This window comes from Carcharhinus amblyrhynchos, chromosome 3, assembly GCF_965287045.1.
Source record: "Carcharhinus amblyrhynchos chromosome 3, sCarAmb.v2.hapA, whole genome shotgun sequence".
In the NCBI taxonomy this organism is placed as follows: Eukaryota; Metazoa; Chordata; class Chondrichthyes; order Carcharhiniformes; family Carcharhinidae; genus Carcharhinus; species Carcharhinus amblyrhynchos.
The window spans coordinates 63,755,728-63,777,296 of NC_137326.1; the positions used below are offsets into that span (position 1 = coordinate 63,755,728).

General features: G+C 41.5%; 1 protein-coding gene across 5 annotated transcripts in view; it reads right to left on the minus strand.

Annotated features, from left to right (window-relative positions):
• Window positions 1-2,164: 2,164 nt before the first annotated feature.
• Window positions 2,165-21,569, minus strand: part of mbd4 (methyl-CpG binding domain protein 4) — a 46,559-nt gene continuing 27,154 nt past the window's right edge. For 3 of the 5 annotated variants that reach the window (XM_080184751.1, XM_080184742.1, XM_080184757.1), the window contains 5 exons: window positions 18,243-18,320; window positions 16,203-16,337; window positions 12,743-12,892; window positions 5,151-5,254; window positions 2,165-3,650 (listed from right to left, as the gene is read on the minus strand). In XM_080184751.1, coding sequence (XP_080040877.1) covers window positions 3,573-3,650; window positions 5,151-5,254; window positions 12,743-12,892; window positions 16,203-16,337; window positions 18,243-18,320 — 545 coding nt within the window. In that variant the 3' untranslated portion in view covers window positions 2,165-3,572. The remainder of the gene's footprint in view (window positions 3,651-5,150; window positions 5,255-12,742; window positions 12,893-16,202; window positions 16,338-18,242; window positions 18,321-21,569) is intronic. The other 2 variants (XM_080184764.1, XM_080184770.1) reach the window with 2 other exon arrangements.

Sequence of the window (21,569 nt, forward strand, 5' to 3'; positions counted from 1 at the left end):
TATATTAGTGACCTGGACACTGATTCCAAAATTTATAGATTATACAAAGATTGGAAACGTTGTCAACAGTGATAAGATGGGACTTGAATTTCAAAAAGACAGACATATTGATGGATTGGACAGACAAGTGGCAACTAAAGTTCAATGCAGACAAGTGTGAAATAATTCTGTAAAGATTCTTGGGCTGTCAATGCTATGTTAAAGATAAAATATAAATGTAGATTTTTTTTTGTAGCTGTTAATTACGCGGTGATGAGCCCAAAATAAAATTGGACATTTTGAAATTAAAGTAATGGGCACTCTAAATTAAACTACAGTCAGTTCCAGCAAATAGCCTGCAGAAAATTGGACCTGGCCAAAGATCAAACATACAAAACTCAGACAGGCTACTGGGGCATGTCTGGATCAGCCTGATAACCCATCAAGTGATCATCGCTTCTATTTGATATGCACTGGCTTATTGTCTGCAGCCTAGGTGGGACCAACGCCAGTGAGGATCAGCTTAGTAAAGACGAACCAGAGGGACTCATGGGTCAGATCAACAGCCTACCAAATCATCTTTATGTGTAGGATAGCTGAATCCTGGCTGTTTTCTTATAGTAAGAAGTCTCACAACACCAGGTTAAAGTCCAATAAGTTTATTTGGTAGCAAAAGCCACTAGCTTTCAGAGCATTGCCCGATCATCAGGTAAGTGGAGTTCTGTTCACAAACAGAGCATAAAAAGACACAATTTACAGAATAATAGTTGGAATGCAAATCTTTACAGGTAATCAAGTCTTAAAGGTACAGGCAACGTGAGTGGAGAGAGAACCAAGCACAGGTTAGAGATGTGTATTGTCTTCAGCCAGGACAGTTAGTAAGGCTTTATAAGACCAGGCAACTCGTGGGGGTCAGTGTGACATGAACCCAAAATCCCGGTTGGGGCCATCCTCGTGTGTGGAACTTGGCTTTCAGTTTCTGCTCAGTGACTCTGCACTATCGTGTGTCGTGATGGCCACCTTGGAGAACACTCACCCGAAGATCAGAGGCTGAATGCCCGTCACCACTTAAGTGTTCCCCTATTGATAGCCAAATTCCGCACACAAGGACAGCCTCAACCACGATCTTGGGTTCACGTCACACTATTTGTAACTCCCACAACTTGCCTGGGCTTGCAAAATCTCACTGTCCTGTCTGGAGACAGTCTCTTTAACATGTGCTTAACGCTCTCTCCGCTCACATTGTCTGTACCTTTAAAGACTTGATTACCTATAAAAACTCACATGCCATTATTTTGTAAATTGAGTTTGTGTCTTTATATGCCCTACACATCATATTGGGTAATTTACTGGTTAACATATTTAATAAAGTTTAAAATGTTATATGCGTCTGTACTTTGTTCTTCTCATAAATAAAGGCACCTGGGTAAAACTTTAAGAAGCTGGTTGAAGTATCTGAATTGGGCAATTACTACAATTAGATTTGTTCATGTGTGTTTACGATTAAATCTATTGCTGAGAATGTGAACTGAAATATCACAAGAGTGACAGTGATGTCTGTCATGACATTGCAGTGATGATGTCAGCGACGTCACAGTGATGACAATATTCTCCCCCGACCCTGCCTCGCCTCCCTGTGCCCCTCCACCCCAATACATGATGGCTTTCTTTGTCTAGATGACCATTGATTTTGACCAGCGCTAATTCTTGTTGTTCACTGTTAGTTTAGAGGTGATGCAGAAATCCTATCTTAACATATGGCCATGATCAAATAGTCACATTAAATAATGCATCATTTTAATTAATCTGTTCTTCCCCCAAACACTTGTGTATTTCTCAGGTTCCCCCATTTTAAACATAGTGAAGAAACCGCCTCTGTTTTAAGTTTTGTCACTTGTGCTATGTTAAAATATACCACCCTGTTAGGATCTTGATGGTGTCAAAGTGAGCTCAAATCTGCAACTTCAGCTTGTTGCCATTTGAGGAATGCAGAGCAGAAGACAATTGCTCAGAAGGAGCAAGGGAAAACTATGTTGTTCAGTAGACTGTTTAGGAATGAAAATAGAGAATTCCATATATAGCACATGGTCCTCTTAGAATCAATAAATCAGATTACAATGAGCCCCACCTTTATCTTCCCAATGAAACTAGGATGTTAACAATTACTAAAATAACTCCATTTATTTTGACCTTTAACTTTTATTCAACACTTGAAATAATATCAAAATTAAAAAATACAATTCTATTCCACATAATGACAAATCTAATATTAATGCAGTATAATGACAAGTTTTTAAAATCTAATTCATGTTACTCCTCTTTACGGTGAGATCAACTCTCCTAGTTTGCAGATTGCAATGAGAATGAGAGTCCAATATTTGCCCAGATTCTCACAGGTCAATGTTCTAAATTTTCCAGAAGCCATAAAAATTAGCAAAAAGATAATGCTGCTCCGAGGAATTGCATAAAAAGTGAGTAGACGACAGGAAAAAAAATGTTCAGGTGGCAGAGACTGCCAGTATGTTTAACCCTTTGACACTTTGCCATGAGGCAGGAGTGTACAGCATGTCCATGTGAAGCTTTTAGCTTTACCATTGGAAAAATGGAGGAAATGTAATCCTATAACACGGCAGAGAGAAAACAGAGTGTCTTTAGTATTGCCAAGAATGATAAACAGAGCAACAAATCAGACTTTAAGAAAGCCCTTTTAATTGTGTTTCCTAATCGTTTTCTCACTAGTTTTTCTTTCTGGAAAACCACACAATGCACTAACTAGCTCAACAGCTTCTTACAATTATCAATGACATTGGTTATAGTTCAGGAAATTGTAAAATTGATTGAAACGAGTTAAAAAATCGTAATAATTGAAACAGTTGCTCACTCAGCTGACGTGTAGGGCTGAGTTTGTGCTGCTATGTACAATTGCTTCTCACACATGTTAAGGTCCTTCAGGTTAGTTTATCTCAAATATGGGAGATGAACCATATCTCACTCATGATAGAATATATGAGACATATGTGTTGCACAATGAAGTTATTTTATACATAATTATCTCAGTTTTAATGGTATATTTCAGGGACATTATTGCAGAGAACAGAATCAACTGAGAAAAAAATGCCTCATAGTGACATCACCAAAACCTGAAGCTAATATCGGTCTGACTGAAGATCAGATCTGCCTGGAACTATACAGCCTTCTTTTTGCCCAAAGTCCAATTTCTTATAGGGATTCAAGATAGTGGTCAGAAGCAGGAACTCAGGTAACATTCCCCAATAACTATTCTAATTTAAAGGCTGCTGAGGCTAACTGTAGAACATGGGAAAGATCAGCTAACTCAGCATAGTTAGAAGTATTGCCACTTAGTTTGTTGTGATTTTTTTCAGCCTATAATATCTTTATGCAACATTATAAGGAGCTAATTACTGTAACTGTATTGATTAGCAATTTGAATAAACAGAATTCATGCAGCAACATGGTTCTATTTCACATCCACTTTGTGACATTGATCATGCTCTCTTTGGGGTTATCAACCAGCAGAGAATTCCAATCTAAATAATGCTTGTGAAAGCACTGGTGTGCAAAGAAGTGTCTGGTTAGGTCACACCCAATGTCTCCTGATTCTCCCAAAGCCATGCCCAATACTTGTTGAGTTTGTGATCTTGAGGCTGTACCTGGGAAATAAAAATGAAGAAACATACAGATAAGTTTGCAATCATTCAAAATTCCACTCTTTACATGTAAACCTAGACATTAGGTATTAGCAGGAGGGTAGTAACTTTTAACAACAACTCTGTAAACATCTCATGACAACAAAAACAGACACTTTACAGTAGTTGGATAATGATACAAGTATGGAGTCCGGTGATCTTTCCCAATCCTACTGCTTGAATGTTGAAGTTAATTGTTTGTAACGTGTTCTTCTACAACCTGGCGAAGATCTGAGGGGCAATTTTCCAGCCTGCTGTGCTGCTTTAGTGTGTAGTAGGCTTTCCACTGGGCACCGTGCGTCTCCAACGATTGGGCTGGCCAGTGATTGAGCTGGCCAGCGACTGGAGGCTGGCAGTACAGAGCTACTGCATTTGCACTGATCTCTGCGCTGACAGATTGGTGCACGTGCAGTGGCCCACTCAGCTTCATGCTGCCAGCTTCTCCGATGGAAATAGCCCATGCCCCCCGATTTTTAATAAGATTCCCATTAGTGCACAGAACGTGAAAGATTCATTTTGAAAGTCCCACTGAAAAAAACAGCGGGATTTACTGCAGTTTTTATACAAATTCGAACCTCTACACATGCTGATATCCACCTGAAATTAATGGTTCATCACCAAGCAGTAAAATGAAAGGTTAAATTACTCGGTAACAGTCCGTTGTAGCAGTTAATGGTATAGAATATTCTGGAAGCATGCAGAAGGCTGATTAACTGTGGTGGGAAGGAGAGTGTGCCTCACAAGCCTGATGCACACTCAAGAAAGGTGGCCACCAAATACAGGCATGGAGCTGACTCCTCATTGAGTTTTCCTTTGTGATACTCCACAGCCCTAAACAATTGCAGCTGCTCTACAGGCACTTTAAGCTGAGACCCTAACTACCTGGGTGGAGAACAGAGGCTCAAGTCTTCCTGGCTTGGATCACACAGGTTAGGTGGAAGGGGAGGGGGAAGAGTTGCACAGTGTTACTGGATTATGGTTGCTGAGTGGGTATCTTAGTTCACTGCTCTGGGGTGCTGGGGCTCATTATGTTTCAGCTTCTTTGTCTCTGCATCTCCTCAGTCCCAGCCTGCATTCCAGATGCAGAAGTCAATCCAGACTTTAAAACATTTACAGTAAATGTAGATATGCCAGGAAGAATGGCCTTGGTAAGCTACTGTTAATATGAATTATGTATAGTCACATATTAAAAAGATTGATTCTGCAGTGATTATATTGGCTACACAGATCAGGCATGAATGCTGTAGAGAACTAATGAGCACTTGCGGATGTTATGTTTGAAGTGCAATAAAGGGCTATGCTGATAGGACATGATGTACGGTAGGAGGAGGCTTGTCTGGAGCACGAACAGGCATGAACCTCTTCTACTGAATGGCTTGCTCTTTGCTGTAAATTAAATGGAATTACACACACTAAACACTACATGTTGAAGCCACATTAACTGATAAAATGTTTATCTCTTACCTCCTTCCAATCTTTGACACAAAAAATCCTGTAGGAATCATTCCCGTACTTCCCAATTCCATGCAGTTCAATCGGGTACCTCCACTGTTTGGTGAGGAACTCATCTGTTATATGAATTATAAAAATTAATGTAAACTGTTCCCAGGATATCACTGCAGTAATTTTTTTTTCATTAATGGGATGTGGGCATCATTGGCTGGGTCAGCATTTATTGTCCACCCCCGAGGGCATTTAAGAATCAACCACAATGCTGTAGATTTGTAGGCAAAACCAGGTGAGGACAGTAAATTACCTTCCCTAAAGGACATTAGTGAACCAGATGACAATTGATAATGGTTTCATGGCCATCATTAAGACTTTCAATTTCAAATTCTTATTGAATTCAAATTTCACCATACGCCATGGTGAGATTTGAACCCAAGTCCCCAGAGAATTACCCTGGCTCTCTGGATTACTAGTCTGATGACAATACCATAATGCTACAGCCTTCCTTTGGAAAGGGGGAACAGATTCCTAACAGATCTTTATGTACTTTCTGTAATCTTGGCCATAAAACCTTGCATAAATTTTGTTTTGGTCTCTTGTGGAAATCAATCCCCAAGCTGACAGTCATCACACTAAAGCTATTGACAAATCTACACTTGCTGGAAGGTTTTGCGAACTTGAAACCTAACTCCATCCCATCATAAATTCTTCCACTCTACCACATTACCTAGCCTTTTCCCATCACTTTTATTATTTTTAAAAAAATATTGTTGCGGTGTTGACTAGGAGGAATTCCAGCATTAAGGTGACACATACAACAGATTGGCTATTCTGGAATAGAGCCATTCATGAAGTACTGTGGATTTACTTGGCTCTTGAACTGGATCATCTAACCTGTCGTGCAAGACAAATTCTGAACTTCCATCACCAGAGCTCCCTTAACTCCAAGGTAACCCTGCCTCAATGACTGGAGCGGCACCAGCTCTGAGTCAGGACTAGTTTGGTTGCAAATATTCATGTGATGAAAGGTGAGGAAGGGGTAGAAATGTTACATTGGAGACAAGATGCTACAGCACAAATTTAAAAAAAAAATCAGGATCAATCAAGCTGCCTCAATTTCCTGGCCTGCAATCATCCCAGAACAGTCATGACAGGAAATCTGAGTATCAATGGACTCCTCCAACAAGAATTAAAAATCACACAACATATAAAGTCCTTTGCTGGGAATTCAGTTAAAAGCTAAACATACAAGAGTCTTTACAAAAAGAGGTGATGGTACAGAGACAAACAGCAAGTTATACTAAATCTTTATAAACCACTAGTCAGGCCACAGTGTCCAATTCTGAACACAACACTCTCAGAAGAACGTGAACTCCTTGGGAAGTTGCAGAGATTGGGACCGGGATAAAGGATTCAGTGATGTGGAGAGGTTGGATTGCTCATCATGTGACAGAAAGGTCACGAGGAGGCTAAATACAGGTGGTCAAAATTCCAAAAGCATTTTGATAAACTCAACAGCATTCATTCCCACTGGCAGGAAGATTGGTAACCAAAGAACACAAATTTAAGATAATTGTCAGAATGACGTAGGAGAGATGAAGAGAATTTTTCAATGCAATGAGTTGTCATGATCTGGAATTCACTGCTTTACAACAAAAACTTGTTAAAAGTAATTGAATATTTTTACTTGAAAATTAAAAATACAGTGCTACTGGGAAAGTGCATAATGGAGTTAACCGGGTGGCTTTTAAGTGCCAAACATCACAAAACCTTTACAGTGCAGGAGGAAGCCATTTGGCCCTTCGAGACTGCACTAGCTCTCTGAAAGAGCATTCTACCTAGACCCACTCCCCAGCCTTATCCCCATAACCTTGTACATTCTCTCTTTTCAGATAGCAATTCAATTCCTGTTTGAATACCTCGATCAAGGCTGCCTCCATCACCCTCGAGTGAATCTGTACCAGACTTCAACTATCCTCTAGGTGAGGAATTATTCTTCACATCACTTCAATTCTGTTTGCGAATTATTTTGAATTGTACCGTCTAGTTCTTGATGTTCTCGAGAGGGAACAATTTCTCACTATTTACTTTGTCCATACCCCTCAGGATCTTGGATACCTTTTTTAAGTCTCCTCTCAGCCATATTTTCTCCAAGGAAATTGGTCCCAACCTCTCCAATTTACCTACAGCTGTTTACCCCTGGAATCAATAAAATCACAGAACTGGATGCTGAAAACCAGATGTGGCCTAACTCACAGGTCAAATTGTCTCCTTTGTCCTGTAAAATTCTGATGCCGTTAATTCAATTTTAAAAATCTGACCATCAGAAGACAATTAATGCTAAAAATGTTTCTGAAATAAAAAAGATATATTGTTGGAAGTTTTTTTCCCCCTCAGACTCATCAGGATAGATGCAGGAATACCAAACTTCAAACTATCATAATTTATATTAATGAGAAAAGGGTGCAGATTGGTTGGAAAGTCTTCTCTGATTGGTTATGGCAGTAAGAAGTCTGACAACACCAGGTTTAAGTCCAACAGATTTATCTGATAGTAAACTCACAAGCTTTTGGGGTTTGCCCCTTCGTCAGGCAAACTCCGAAAGCTTGAGAGTTTACTATCAAATAAATCGGTTGGACCTAAACATGGTGTTGTCAGACTTCTTCCTGTGTTTACCCCAGTCCAATGCTGGCATCTCCACATCATGACAGCTATGGCATTGCCATAGAGAAAGCAGCAAGGAACTATAGTCTCCTGGGTAATTCACAAAAGGTACAAAGTTGTTTACAAAGAATGGAGGTCCTTGTGTATGAATCAGGTGCAGATGAGCCACATTGTGAACTTAAATTGGTTGCTTGTGTAGCTATTAGTTAAAAATGCCAACAAACATCCCCTCTACAGATCTAATCCTTTCCTTAGCTGAGGACACAAGTTCTGCTTCAGACCCAGAAAGTTCATCTGGATTGTGGATACTGGGGATTTCTGATTCCTGAATATGAGTCAAGATATATTAAGTAATTTTCATTGTCAGAACACATCACATTGCTTCATGTGAATACCAAAAGAAAACATGAAAACGTGAGGTATGAGCTCGAGGAAGAAAAATACCTAAACTGAAAGCATTCCCTTTATTCAAGGCTTCACAATGTTTAAGCCTTTAAAAATATTTGTTTTCTAGTTATATCTGAGGAGTCTGACTCTGTTAAGCAGAGAAGAAAATTTATAAGGTATGCTGAAGCAGAACTCGGACAAAGGCCAGGGTTACCAAGCCTACAATCTGGCCTCAGAAAGGGGCAACAGTCACACTCAATGAGCTGTTAGCTTCTTAAGACTCCCCGAAGGCAAGGACTATGGATGCAGTAGGAATTAGGGGAAGCAGATCAAATTCATTTGAATAATTAGGGATAGTGATCATAACTCTATCTCCTTTACATTAGCATTGGAGAGAGATAGGATCAGACAAGCTAGGAAAGTGTTTATCTGGAATAAGGGGAATTATGAAGCCATCAGGCAGGAAATTAGAGGCATAAATTGGAAGGAGGTTTCCTCAGGGAAATGTACAGAAGTAATGTGGCACATTTTCAAGGAATATTTGTCTGGAGTTCTGCACGACTACGTTCCGATGAGACAGGGAAGTTTTGGGAGGTTACAGGAACCGTGGTGCACAAAAGCTGTAATGAATTTAGTCAAGGAGAAAAGAAAAGCTTACAAAAGGTTCAGGGAGCTAGGTAATGTCAGGGATCTATAGGAACATACGACTAGTAGGAAGGAACTTAAGGAAATTAGGAGAGCCAGAAGGGGTCATGAGAAGGCCTTGGCAGGTAAGATTAAGGAAAATCCTAAGGCGTTCTACAAGTACGTGAAGAGCAAAAGGATGAGATGTGAAGGAATAGGACCTATTAAGTGTGACTGTGGGAAAGTTTGTGTAGAACTGGTAGAAATAGCAGAGGTGCTCAATGAATACTTTACTTCAGTATTCACTGTGGAAAAGGATCTTGGTGATTGTAGTGCAGGCTTGCAGCAGACTGAAAAGCTTGAGTACGTTGACATTAAGAAAGAGGATGTGTTGGAGCTTTTGAAAAGTATCAAGTTACATAAGTCGCTGGGACTGGATGGGATATACCCCAGATTACTGTGGGAGACGAGGGAAGAGATTGCAGAGCCTCTGGCGATGATCTTTGTGTCATCAATGGAGATGGGAGGGGGTCCGGAGGATTGGAGATGTGGTTCCTTTATTCAAGAAGGGAAGAGGAGATAGCCCAGGAAATTAATCGACTGGTGAGTCTAATCTCAGTGGTTGGTAAGTTGATGGAGAAGATCCTGACAGACAGGATTTATGAACATTTAGAGAAGTAGAGTATGATCAAAAATAGTCAGCATGGCTTTGTCAAAGGCAGATCACGCCTTATGAGCCTGGTTGAGTTTTTTGAAGATGTGACTAAACACATTGATGAAGAGGAGTAGATGTGGTTCATATGGACTTCAGCAAGGCGTTCAATAAGGTCCCCCTTGCAAGGCTTATTGAGAAAGTGAGGGGGCATGAGATCCAAGGGGACACTGCTTTGTGAATCCAGAACTGCCTTGCCCACAGAAGGCAAGAGTGGTTGCACATGGGTCTTTTTCTGCATGGAGGTCGGTCACCAATGGAGTGCCCCAGGGATCTTTTCTGGGACCCTTGCTCTTTGTGATTTTTATAAAATGACCTGTCTGAGGATGTGGAGAAATGGGTTGGTAAGTTTGCCAATGACAAAGGTTGGAGGTGTTGTGGATAGTGTGGAGGGATGTCAGAAGTTGCAACGAGACATTGATAGGATGCAATACTGGGCGGAGAAGTGGCAGATGGACTTCAACCCAGATGAGTGTGTGATGATTCATTTTGGCAGGTCAAATAGGATGATGGATTATAATATTAAGGGTAAGACTCTTGGCAGCATGGAAGATCAGAAGGATCTTGGGGTCCAGGTTCATAGGATGCTCAAATCAGCTTCGCAGGTAGAGGATGTGGTTAAGAGGCGTATGGTGTACTGGCCTTCATCAATCGAGGAATTGAGTTTAGGAGTTGAGAGATAATGCTGCAGATGTATAAGACACTCGTCAGATCCCACTTGGAGTACTGTGCTCAATTTTGGTTGCCTCATTACAGGAAGAATGTGGAAGCCATAGAAAGGGTGCAGAGGAGATTTACAAAGATGTTGCCTGGATTGGGTGGCATGCCTTATGAGGATAGGTTGAGATTCTCAGAGGCTTTTTCCCAGGGCTGAAATGGCTGCCACAAGAGGTTTAGGGTGCTGGGGAGTAGGTATAGAGGAGATGGCAGGGGTAAGATTTTCACTCAGAGGGTGGTGGGTGTGTGGAATCGGCTGCCAGCAGCGGTAGTGGAGGCGGATTCGATAGGGTCTTTTAAGTGACTATTGGATAAGTACATGGGACTTTGTAAGATAGAGGGTTATAGGTAAGCCTAGTAGGTAGGGACATGTTTGGCGTAACTTATGGGCCGAAGGGCCTGTTCATGCTGTAGTTTTTCTATGTTCTAACTCAGAAAAAAGAAAGATTTTCAGGAGGAAGAATAAATGAACACAGTATTTCTGCAGAAAGGGATCCACAGTGGGAGACGGAGGAAGAATTATATTTTATAATTTAATCAGTATTACAAATGTTGTATTTGTGTGGCCTGAATCTTCCAGTTTCTGTACAGCATGCAGTGTTTCATCATGGGTCAATGACAATCAACGTCACCGTATTATAGCGTGGAGTTTTACAGTTCCGTCATAGCGGGGTGGAAATGGAAAATGCGCAAGCAATTCTAAACTGACTTTGCTGGGACTGCAAATTCCTTTTGATAGTGGGGTTTGTAAAATTCCATCCAAAGTATGGATAAACTACACTCGAATTTAAGTCGCAGTAGGACTGAGGTAAATATTAGAAAATACTCTCCAGCTTCCTGACCACCTATGAACAATGGCACAGGAGACCGACTAGTAAAAGCAAAAAATGCCAAAAATATACAGGAGGCCTTGTAACCAACTGTAACTGGATGAACTGAACTTTCAATATTATAAAACATGAAAATGTTGTGTTTTTGAACAACTTTATAAAACAGAAGAGGCAAACTATATGATACGCATGATATGAATCTGCAAATGGAGTTGAGAACCACTGTGATCTATTTCCTGGTGCACTTGCGAATGGATATGTTTTCAACATATTCAATAATTCAGAGAAACTTGTGTTATTTTCTTTCACTGCAAATGATTTTTGCTGAAGATGCCCCCAGCAGTTAAGACCTGTAACATCTTTCTATTGTTTGTATGTTCCATTTGGATTGCATGTGACTGTTGCCCTAGGTGTGAAGCAGCTTTACTTCTAAGCCTTCAATGATATTCACTCTGGGACGTAACAGCCCCCTGTCCCACATGAGACTCCTGCCCAATGAAGTTAAGCGCAAGAGCTCTCTATTGCATGGCAAACTGTGATACTGCACTCACATGCAGCAGCACATAGCAGAGCAGCTGAAATCAGATCATAAGAGGAGATAATAGAAATATCCTAAAATTTGCAGGGACAAAATTGAGGAAAATAGCAAATGCGAGCAAAAAAGAGATAAGTAATTCTATGCACAATGTCCACACTGTAAACAATAAAGTTGATCTACAGACATAAATTGACACTTGGGATTATGGCATGGTTGCATTAAGAGACCTAACGTAAGAAAGACCAGGAAAAGGTTATTAATATTTTTGATTACCAAGCGTTGACCAACTTGATTGAATTCTTTCACGAGGTAGGGTAGCTACAGGACGGATGTCAGGGGTAGGTTCTTTACCCAGCGGGTGGTGAGGGATTGGAATGCCCTGCCTGCTGCAGTTGTAGATGCGTCTAGTTTGGGGGCGTTTAAGAGATCTCTGGATAGGTTTATGGACGAAAAGGGATTGGTATAGGCTAGTGGGTCATTGTTTTTGTAACTGGTCGGTGCAACATCGTGGGCCGAAGGGCCTGTTCTGCGCTGTAATGTTCTATGTTCTATGTTCTATGTTCTAGGTATGGGAAGGTTGATCAAGAGTGGTAGATGTATATATGGTCTTTCTGTAGACATTCACGGGAAGCTGTTAAGAAGATGGAATCCCATGGAATTAAGGGGAAAACAGCGTTATGGGTACAAAATTGGCTCAGTGACAGCAATTAATGGGGAACGATGGTGGATGGATGTTTTGCAGACTGAGATGGAAAGAAATAGGATGCCCCAAGGGTCAGTTTTAGATACCTGACTCTTCAATTTTTATTAACAACTTTCATCCGAATGAAGGAAACAACATTAAAATATTTATAGATGATAAGAAAATTAACATAGAAGAATAATTATAGACTTCGGGAAGCTGATGAGGTTGCTGAAACGAGTTGAAGTATGGCAAATGAAGTTCAATGAAAAGAGGTAATGAAGTGGTGCACTTTGAAAGGAAAGACATGAAAACCTTCTGTTCTGTAAATTTCTATATTCCCTGATTACTGTAACTTCAAATAATGCAAAGACATAGCTTTATAAATGGACTGAACACATAAAATAGAACACATTAGGGTCAACCAATGAAATAGCAACTGAGGAATAATACCAGAAAACTTAATGATGGCTTTAGCTCTCAGCTTAGAAAGGCCAAGTGGTTTCAGAAGTTCTGCTATTTCTTTCCAATCAGCTACCCGGGCCACTTCAGCAGAAGGATATCTTTCCAATAAATTCCACAGCACAGGAATGGCCTTTTTACCTGATACAAGGAAAAGACTATTAACAGAATCATTATAAATCAAAACCTAGATATTTGTGATGATTCAGATGCTAGATAATAAAGCTAGGCAGTAGAATACCATTCCACCATGGGCAGCATGGTGGCAGTGGTTAGCACTGCTGCCTCACAGCGCCAAGTACCCGGGTTTGATTTCCGGCTTGGATCACTGTCTATGCGGAATCTGCATGTTCTCCCCGTGTCTGTGTGGGTTTCCCCAGGGTGGTCCAGTTTCCTCCCACAGTCTGAACGCCAGGGATAGGTGCATTGGTCATACTAAATTCTCCCCCAGTCTACCCAAATAAGCGCCAAAGTGTGGTGACTGAGGGATTTTTCACAGTAACTTCATTGCAGTATTAATGTAAGCCTACATAAGAAATAGGAGCAGGAGTAGGCCATCTAGCCCTTGGAGCCTGCCCCGCCATTCAATAAGATCATGGCTGATCTGAAGTGGATCAGTTCCATTTTCCCGCTTTCTCCCCATAACCCTTAATTTCCCTTCTATCAGAAACCTATCTACCCGTGACTTAAAATATATTCAGCGAGGCAGCCTCCACCACTTCAATGGGCAGAGAATTCTAGAGATTCACCACTCTGAGTGAAGAAGTTCCTCCTCAATTCTGATCTAAACTGCTCCCCCCCCCTTATCTTGAGGCTGTGCCCTCTAGTCCTGCTATCCTTTCTAAGCGGGAAGAATCTCTCTACCTCTACCCTATCCATCCCTTTCATTATCTTATACGTCTCTGTAAGATCCCCCCTCAACCTTCTAAACTCCAACAAGTACAGACCCTTGTGACACTAATCAATAGACTTTTAAAAAACAATATTTGGATCTAGTATTAGCATCAAACACTCCTGGAAAAGACAAAGGAAAGGTTAAAGGCAGACTCCTTTTTGCCTCAAAGTGCCTTACGTTTCATTTGTGTCCCATAAACTGTCAAACATTGGGCAGTTTTCTGCTGTGCACTTGTGTCACTTCAGAAATTGGGTGAAGAGAACTCAAATAAAAAGAGTAAGTGCTGGAAATACTCAGCAGGTTGGGCAGGACCTGTGGAGAGAGAAACAGTTAACATTTGAAAATTAATGGGACTCTTCAGCAGAACTGAAGGAAGGTAGAAGTGTGATAGGTTTTAAACTGATGAAAAGAGAGTGGGAGGAAGAACAAAAGTGAGATAGGATAGAGGGCAGTAGAGATTGAATAACAAAGATGTCATGAATAGCTATTTGAATGGGTGTAAATTGAGAAAGGTGGATATTCAGCGAGACCTCGGTGTCCTTGTGGATCAGTCACTGGAAGCAAGCGTGCAGGTACAGTAGGCAGTAAAGGCAGCAAACGGTATGTTAGCCTTTATCACAAGAGAATCTGAGTATAGGAATAGGGATGTTTTGGTGCAATTGTATAGGTTATTGGTGAGGCTACACGTGGAGTACTATGTACAGTTTTGGTGTTCTTTTCTGAGGAAGGATGTCCTTGCTACAGAGGGAGTACAGTGAATGTTTTCCAGCCTGATTCCTGAAATGGCAGAACTGACATATCAGCAGAGACAAAGTCAGTTAGGATCATATTCAATGAAGTTTAGAAGAGTGAGGGAATCTCATAGAAACTTAAAAAATTCTAACAGGATTACGTAGGGCAGATTCAGAAAGAATGTTTCTGATGGTGGGGGAGTTCAGAACTAAGGGATCATAGTTTGAAGATAAGAGGTAAACCTTTTAGGACTGAGGTGAAGAGAAATTTCTTCACCTAGAGAGTGGTGAATCTGTGGAATTCACTACCACAAAGTAGTTAAGGTCAAAACTTTGTGATTTCAAGGAGGAGTTAAATATAGCTCATGGGGCTAAAGGGATCAAGGGATGGGAAGGGGGAGGGGGAGAGGCGGGATCAAGGTATTGAATTTGATGATCAGCCATAATCATAATGAATGATGAAATAGGCTCGAAGGGCCAAATGGCCTACTCCCGCTTCTATTTTCTATGTATGTGTCTATGTAAAAGGCAAAGGCAGTGGTAATAGTTGTAGCAGAGACAAAACATTTGTCCAGAGTGATTGTCAATAACAGAATAATGAACAGCTCTGCCCAAAAGCAAAAACATGAAAGATTTGTGTCTGTAAAGGAGGCTGCACTGTGAGTAGTGAATATAGTACACTGAGTGCTTGTGGCGTTTTACAACCTTCTGGATGTAACACTGAGTTCAACTATTTCATAATATAATTCTGTTCCCCATTTTGATTGTTTTTTTTGGGCATGTGCAAATCAGAATCTTTGCTTCTTTACTCCCACCGTTACCACTCCATTTGCCCTTTGTACCATAACATCTGTTATTTAATCTCTCCTGGCCTCTACCTTATCCCAGACCTTCCCTTTTGATCTTCTTCCCCACCCTCTTTTCAACTGTATAAAACCCATCATATTTCTACTTTAATTCAGAAGAGTCATATTCAACTTGAAACATTAAATCTGTTTCTCTTTCCACAGATTCTGACAGATCTCCTGCAGATTTCCAGAGGTTTCTGTTTTTATTTTTGAATTCCAGTATGCTCAGTATTCTGCTTTTAAGATAACTCACTGTCTGCACTAATGAGCAGCGTGGCACCAATCTGAACTGGACTGCAAACCAGTTGCCAGAAGAGAAAGACAGTGTGCTCACCTATTGTCTCCTTATTATTGGATAATATGATGGATATTGTTAATGTTGGTAAAATAGTCAACAGGATCCTTTGATTTATATTAATATACATGTTAAATTTTATTTTACGGCCTGTTTGTTTTTATTTTTCAGACTGCATTATTAGCCATCGTTAGTTATCCTTTGATAATGGTGGTGAGTTGTCAACTTGGATTCTTATAGCCCTTGTGAAGATGATATCCCGCTTTCCTTTACATTACAGTTTACTTTTTTAAAGCTTTAGATCAGAGAATAGCTGGTTGGAAAACCTTCTTCTTGGATTCTGCCACCTGGCAAGTGATACCCATGGTGTGCACAGTGATCCTGTGTGATCTTGTTTCCTGATCTCCTATTTGAGGAACGACCAATGCCTCCCTCTTGTAACCTGCTCAAAACAGGCAATCCTGTGTGGATGTGGAGTGGCTACGTGGGTACAAGTCATTCAACAGTACTTCAAAACCAGCGTAGAAACTCAGAAACATGGCAGAGCTTTTCATTAGTGTCGATAAATCAGTTCCCATTGAACTTCCCTTAACAATAGCTGTTACTGACTAATCCAGATCTGAAGTTTTCATTGTCTTGAGAAAAGTAGATGTCAGCAATCAGTTACCACAGACTGACTCACCAGAGGTTTTATTAAGAAGTATGGTTGCAATAAGGAGCTTCCAAGGATCGTGAAAGAGTGTCTCCTGGACCAGATTAAATGGGGATCGTGGAGGAATCCACTTGGCAAAGGCTTTACGCTGTGGTGGGCTGGAGGCTGCAAAAATACACTAAAAATCAACACCATTTGGGGACATGAGATTGTTTTGGCAGATAAGGCAAAGGAGAATCCAAAGAGCACCTAAAAATACATAAAGGACAAAACAGTAACTAGGGAGAGAGTAAGGCTTTTTAAGGATCAACAAAGTCATTTACATGCAGATCCATAAGAGATGGATGAGATCCTAAATGAATACTCCTCAGAAGTATTTACTGTTAAGAAAGGCTTGGATGTTAGGGAACTAAAGGGAAATAAATAGTAATGTGTTGAGGAGCGTACATATTATAGAGCAGGTGGCACTGGAAATCTTGAAGTGCATCAAAGTAGATAAATCACTGGGACCTGATGAAGTGTATCCCAGGGTGTCGAGGGAGGCTAGGGAGAAAATTGCAGGTTCTCTAGCAGAGGTATTTGAATCACTGAGCCATAGATGAGGTGCCTGAAGATTGGAGGGTGACAAATACTGTGCCTTTGTTTAAGAAGGGCTGCAGGAAAAAGCCTGGGAACCACATGCCGGTGAGCCTAACACTTGTAGTGGGTAAATTATTAGAAGTTATTCTGAGAGACAGGATCTACAGGCATTTAGAGAGGCAAGGACTGATTAGAAACAGTCAGCATGACTTTGACAGTGGAAAATCATGTCTCATGAATTTGAGATTTTTGAAGGGGTGTTCAAGAAAGTAGATGAGGGTAGTGTAGTCGACGTTGTCTACATGGGCTTTAGCAAGGCCTTTGACAAGGTACCGCATGGTAGGTTGTTGCACAAGGTTAAATTGCATAGGATCCAGGATGAGGTAGCCAATTTGATACACACTTGAAGACAGAGGGTGGTTGTGGAGGGATGTTTTTCAAACTGGAGGCCTTGACCAATGGTGTGTGCCAGTGATCGCTGCTGGCTCAAATTATTTGTCATTTACATTAATGGTTTGAATGAGAATTTAGGAGGCATGTTTAGTAAGTTTGCAAATGACACCAAGATTGGTGGTGCTGTGGACAGTGAAGAAGGTTTTCTAGGATTGCAACAGGATCTTGATCAATTGGGCCAGTGAGCTGGTGAATGGCAGAATAGAGTTTAATTTAGGTAAATGCGAGATGATGCATTTTGGTAGTTCAAAGTAGGGCAGAACTTACTCAGTTAATGGTGGAGTATTGGGAAGAGTTATAGAACAAAGATCTAGGGGTACAGGTTTATAGCTCCTTGAAAGTGCAGTCACAGATGGACAGAGTGGTGAAGAAATGCTTGGTTTCATTAGTCAGAACATTGAATACAGGAGTTGGGACATCTTTTTGAAACTGTACAAGACATCGCTAAGGCCACACTTGGAATACTGTGTACAATTCTGATCACCCTATTATAGAAAGGATATTAAACTAAAAGAGCACAGAAAAGATCTACAAGAATGCTACTGGACTTGTTGGTTTGAGTTATAAGGAGAGGCTGGATAGACTGGGACTTTTCCCCCTGGGGTGTAGGAGGCTTAGGGTGATCTTATAGAGATCTATAAAATAATGAGGGGCATAGGTAGATAGTCAACATCTTTTCCAAAGGTAGGGGAGTCTAAAACTAGAGGGCATGGGTTTAAGATGAGAAGGGAGAGATGCAAAAGGATCTAGAGGGGCAATTCTTTCACATAGTGGTGGCAGGTGTCTGGAATGAGCTGCCAGAGACAGTGGTAGAGACGGTTACAATTTTGTCTTTTAAAATGCATTTAGACAGTTACATGGGTAAGGTGCGTATAGAGGGATAGAAGCCAAATGCAGGCAACTGGGACTAGCTTAGTTATAAATATGGGGCAGCATGGACAAGTTGGGCCAGTATGCTGTGAACCTGTGTGGCTCTATGACTATGACCATTTCAGAGTGCATAATAAACTCAGCTGGATAAAAATTCATGTTCTGTACCTCCTCTGGAATATTTCCTGGAAAAGTATGGACTGGTCTTCCTCTTATCTAGCTTCACTCCTGGAGAAGGATGATTCTCTGTTTATTAAAAAAAGAATCCAGTATGTTATGAGGGATAAGATCATCTCTGGTATGTGATTAGCAGGGGTTGGCACTGTCAAATGGGTGTTTAAAAAACTCCACATTTCAATTTTAGAATCAATTTAAGCCCAAGGTGAGAGGTTACTTTGGGGCCCATAGGTTACCATGTTGAATTTCTACCTCCCTTTTCCTCTTGGTCATGTGCCCCAAGCTTCCAGGAAGTACTCTCTCAACCAGCTGCTGGGATGTATACAAGACTTTGAGTATGTCCTTGCTCCATTTACTCTAGGAAAATGCCTGTGCTTCTTACAGCTGACTTTGGGAAGAGGAGGAGGAGGAGGAGGGGGGGGGTGGGTGGTAGAGGTGGAATTGTATGCATGAAATCAGTGCCCACTGTTCAAGATACTACTGCAATAGAAATCTTCCTTGGGAGGAGATTGCTGAAGCAATGGGATTACTGAATTCAGTGCCAGATCCTGTAGGTCTCTGCACACTTTCCTGTTCCTATGTACATTCAGTAAGAAGTCTCACAACACCAGGTTAAAGTCCAACAGGTTAATTTGGTAGCAAACACCACTAGCTTTTGGGGCACTTGCTGCCCCTTCGTCAGGTGAGTGGGAGTTCTGATAACAAATAGTGTATATAGAGGCACACACTCAGTTTACTGATTAGAATACAAGTCTTTACAGCTAATCAAGTCTTAAAGGTGCAGACAATGTGAGTGAAGATAGCGTTAAACATAGGTTAGAGAGATGTGTATCGTTTCCAGATAGGACAGTAAGTGAGATGTTGCAAGTTCAGGCAACTTTGTTCTATAATGGGGATTACAGATAGTGTGACATGAACCTAAGATCCCGTTTGAGGCTGTCCTCATTTGTGCAGAACTTGGCTATCAGTTTTTGCTCAGCAACTCTATGCTGTCGTATGTCATGAAGGCTGCCTTGGAGAACGTTTACCTGAAGATCAGAGGCCGAATGCCTGCGGCCACTGAAGTGCTCACCAACAGAAAAAGAAGTCTTGCCTGGTGATTGTCGAGTGATGTTCATTCACCTGTTGTCGTAGCGTGTGCACTGTCTCCCCATTGTACCTTGCTTCGGGACATCCTTTCCTGCAATGTATCAGGTAGACAACGTTGGCCGAGTTGCAAGAGTATGTACTGTGTACCTTGTGGATGGTGTCCTCACGTAAGATGATGGCATCTGTGTCGATGATCCGGCATGTCTTGCAGAGGTTGCTGTGATAGGGTTATGTGGTGTCTGGGTCACTATTCTCCTGAAGGCTGGGTAGTTTGCTGCGGACAATGATCTGTTTGAGGATGTGAAGGCAAGAAGTGGGGGTGAGGAGATGACCTTGGCAAGATGTTCGTCTTCATCAATGACATGTTGAGAAGATGTCGTAGCTTCTCCTCTCTGGGGAAGTACTGGACGACGAAGGGCACTCTGTCCACTGTGTCCCGCGTTTGTCTTCTGAGGAGGTTGGTGCGGTTTTTCACTGTGGCGTGTCAGAACTGTCGATCGATGAGTCGAACACCATATTCTGTTCTTATGAGGGCATCTTAACAGAGGTGTCTGTTGCAATTCTCCTCATCTGAGGAAATCCTATGTACACACTCTTGCAACTCGGCCAATGTTGTCTACTTGATACGTTGCAGGAAAGGCTGTCCCGAGGCATGGTACACTGGGGAGACCATGCAGACAACGGATGAGTGAACACCGCTTGACAATCACCAGGCAAGACTGTTCTCTTCCTGTTGGCAAGCATTTCAGTGGTCATGGGCATTCAGCCTCTGATCTTCGGGTAAACGTTCTCCAAGGCGGCCTTCACGACATACAACAGCGCAGAGTCACTGAGCAGAAACTGATAGCCACGTTCCGCACAAATGAGGCCAGCCTCAACTGGGATCTTGGGTTCATGTCACACCAATTGTAACCCCCATGACTTGCCTGGGCTTGCAACATCTCACTTACTGTCCTGTCTGGAGGCAATACACATCTGTTTAACCTATGCTTAATGCTATCTCCACTCACATTGTCTGCACCTTTAAGACTTGATTAGCTGTAAAGACTTGCAATGTAATCAGTATTCTACAAACCGAGTGTGTACCTTTAAATGCCCTGTTTGTGATCAGAACTCCCCATTCGCCTGACGAAAGGGCAGCAAGCACCCTGAAAGCTAGTGGTGTTTGCTACCAAATAAACCTGTTGGACTTTAACCTGGTGTTGTGAGACTTCTTACTGTGCTTACCCCAGTCCAATGCTGGCATCTCCATATCATGAGTACCTATGTATATTGCCAGGAAATGACCACTAATATGCCTTACTTTACAGATGTGGAGATGCTGGTGTTGGACTCGGGTGGGCACACAAAGGAGTCTCACAACACCAGATTAAAGTACAAGAGGATTATTTGGAATCACAAGCTTTTGGAGCACTGCTCCTTCATCAGGTGAGTTGAGAAGTAGGTTCATAAACATGGCATATATAGGCAAAGACACATTTGAAAGATAATTACAGATTGCAACGTGAATGGTTGGAATGCAAGTCTTTAGAGGTAATCAAGTCTTTACAGGTACAGACAGTGTGAGTCTGAGAGAGGGATAATCATAGTTTAAAGAGGTGTGAATTTTTTTCAAGCCAGGATAGCCAATAGAATTTTGCAAACCCAGGCAGTATGGTGGGGGTTACATGTAACGTGACATGAAACTAAGATCCTGCTTGAGGCCATCCTCACGCGTGCGGAACTTGGCTCAGTTTCTGCTCGGCGATTCTGTGTTGTTGCGTGTCTTGAAGAGCAGTTACCTAAAGGTAAAAGGAGAACATGTCCCTGTCTACGCCATTGGGGGCGAAGTAGAAAAGGTCAAGAGCTTCAAGTTTTTAGCTGTCCAGATCACCAACATCATGTCCTGGTCTCCCCATGCCAACACTATAGCTAATAAAGCCCATCAAGGCCTCCACTTTCTTAGAAGACTAAGGAAATTTGGCACGTCAGCTACGACTCTCTCCAACTTTTACAGATGCACCACAGAAAGTATTCTTTCTGGTTGTATCACAGCTTACCATGGCTCCTGCTCTACACAAGACCGCAAGGAACTACAAAAACTCGTGAATGTAGCCCAATCCATTCCACAAACCAGCCTCCCATCCATTAACTTTGTCTACATTTCCCACTGCCTCTGTAAAGCAGCCAGCATAATTAAGGACCCCATGCATCCCGGACATTCTCTCTTCCATCTTCCTCCTTTGGCAA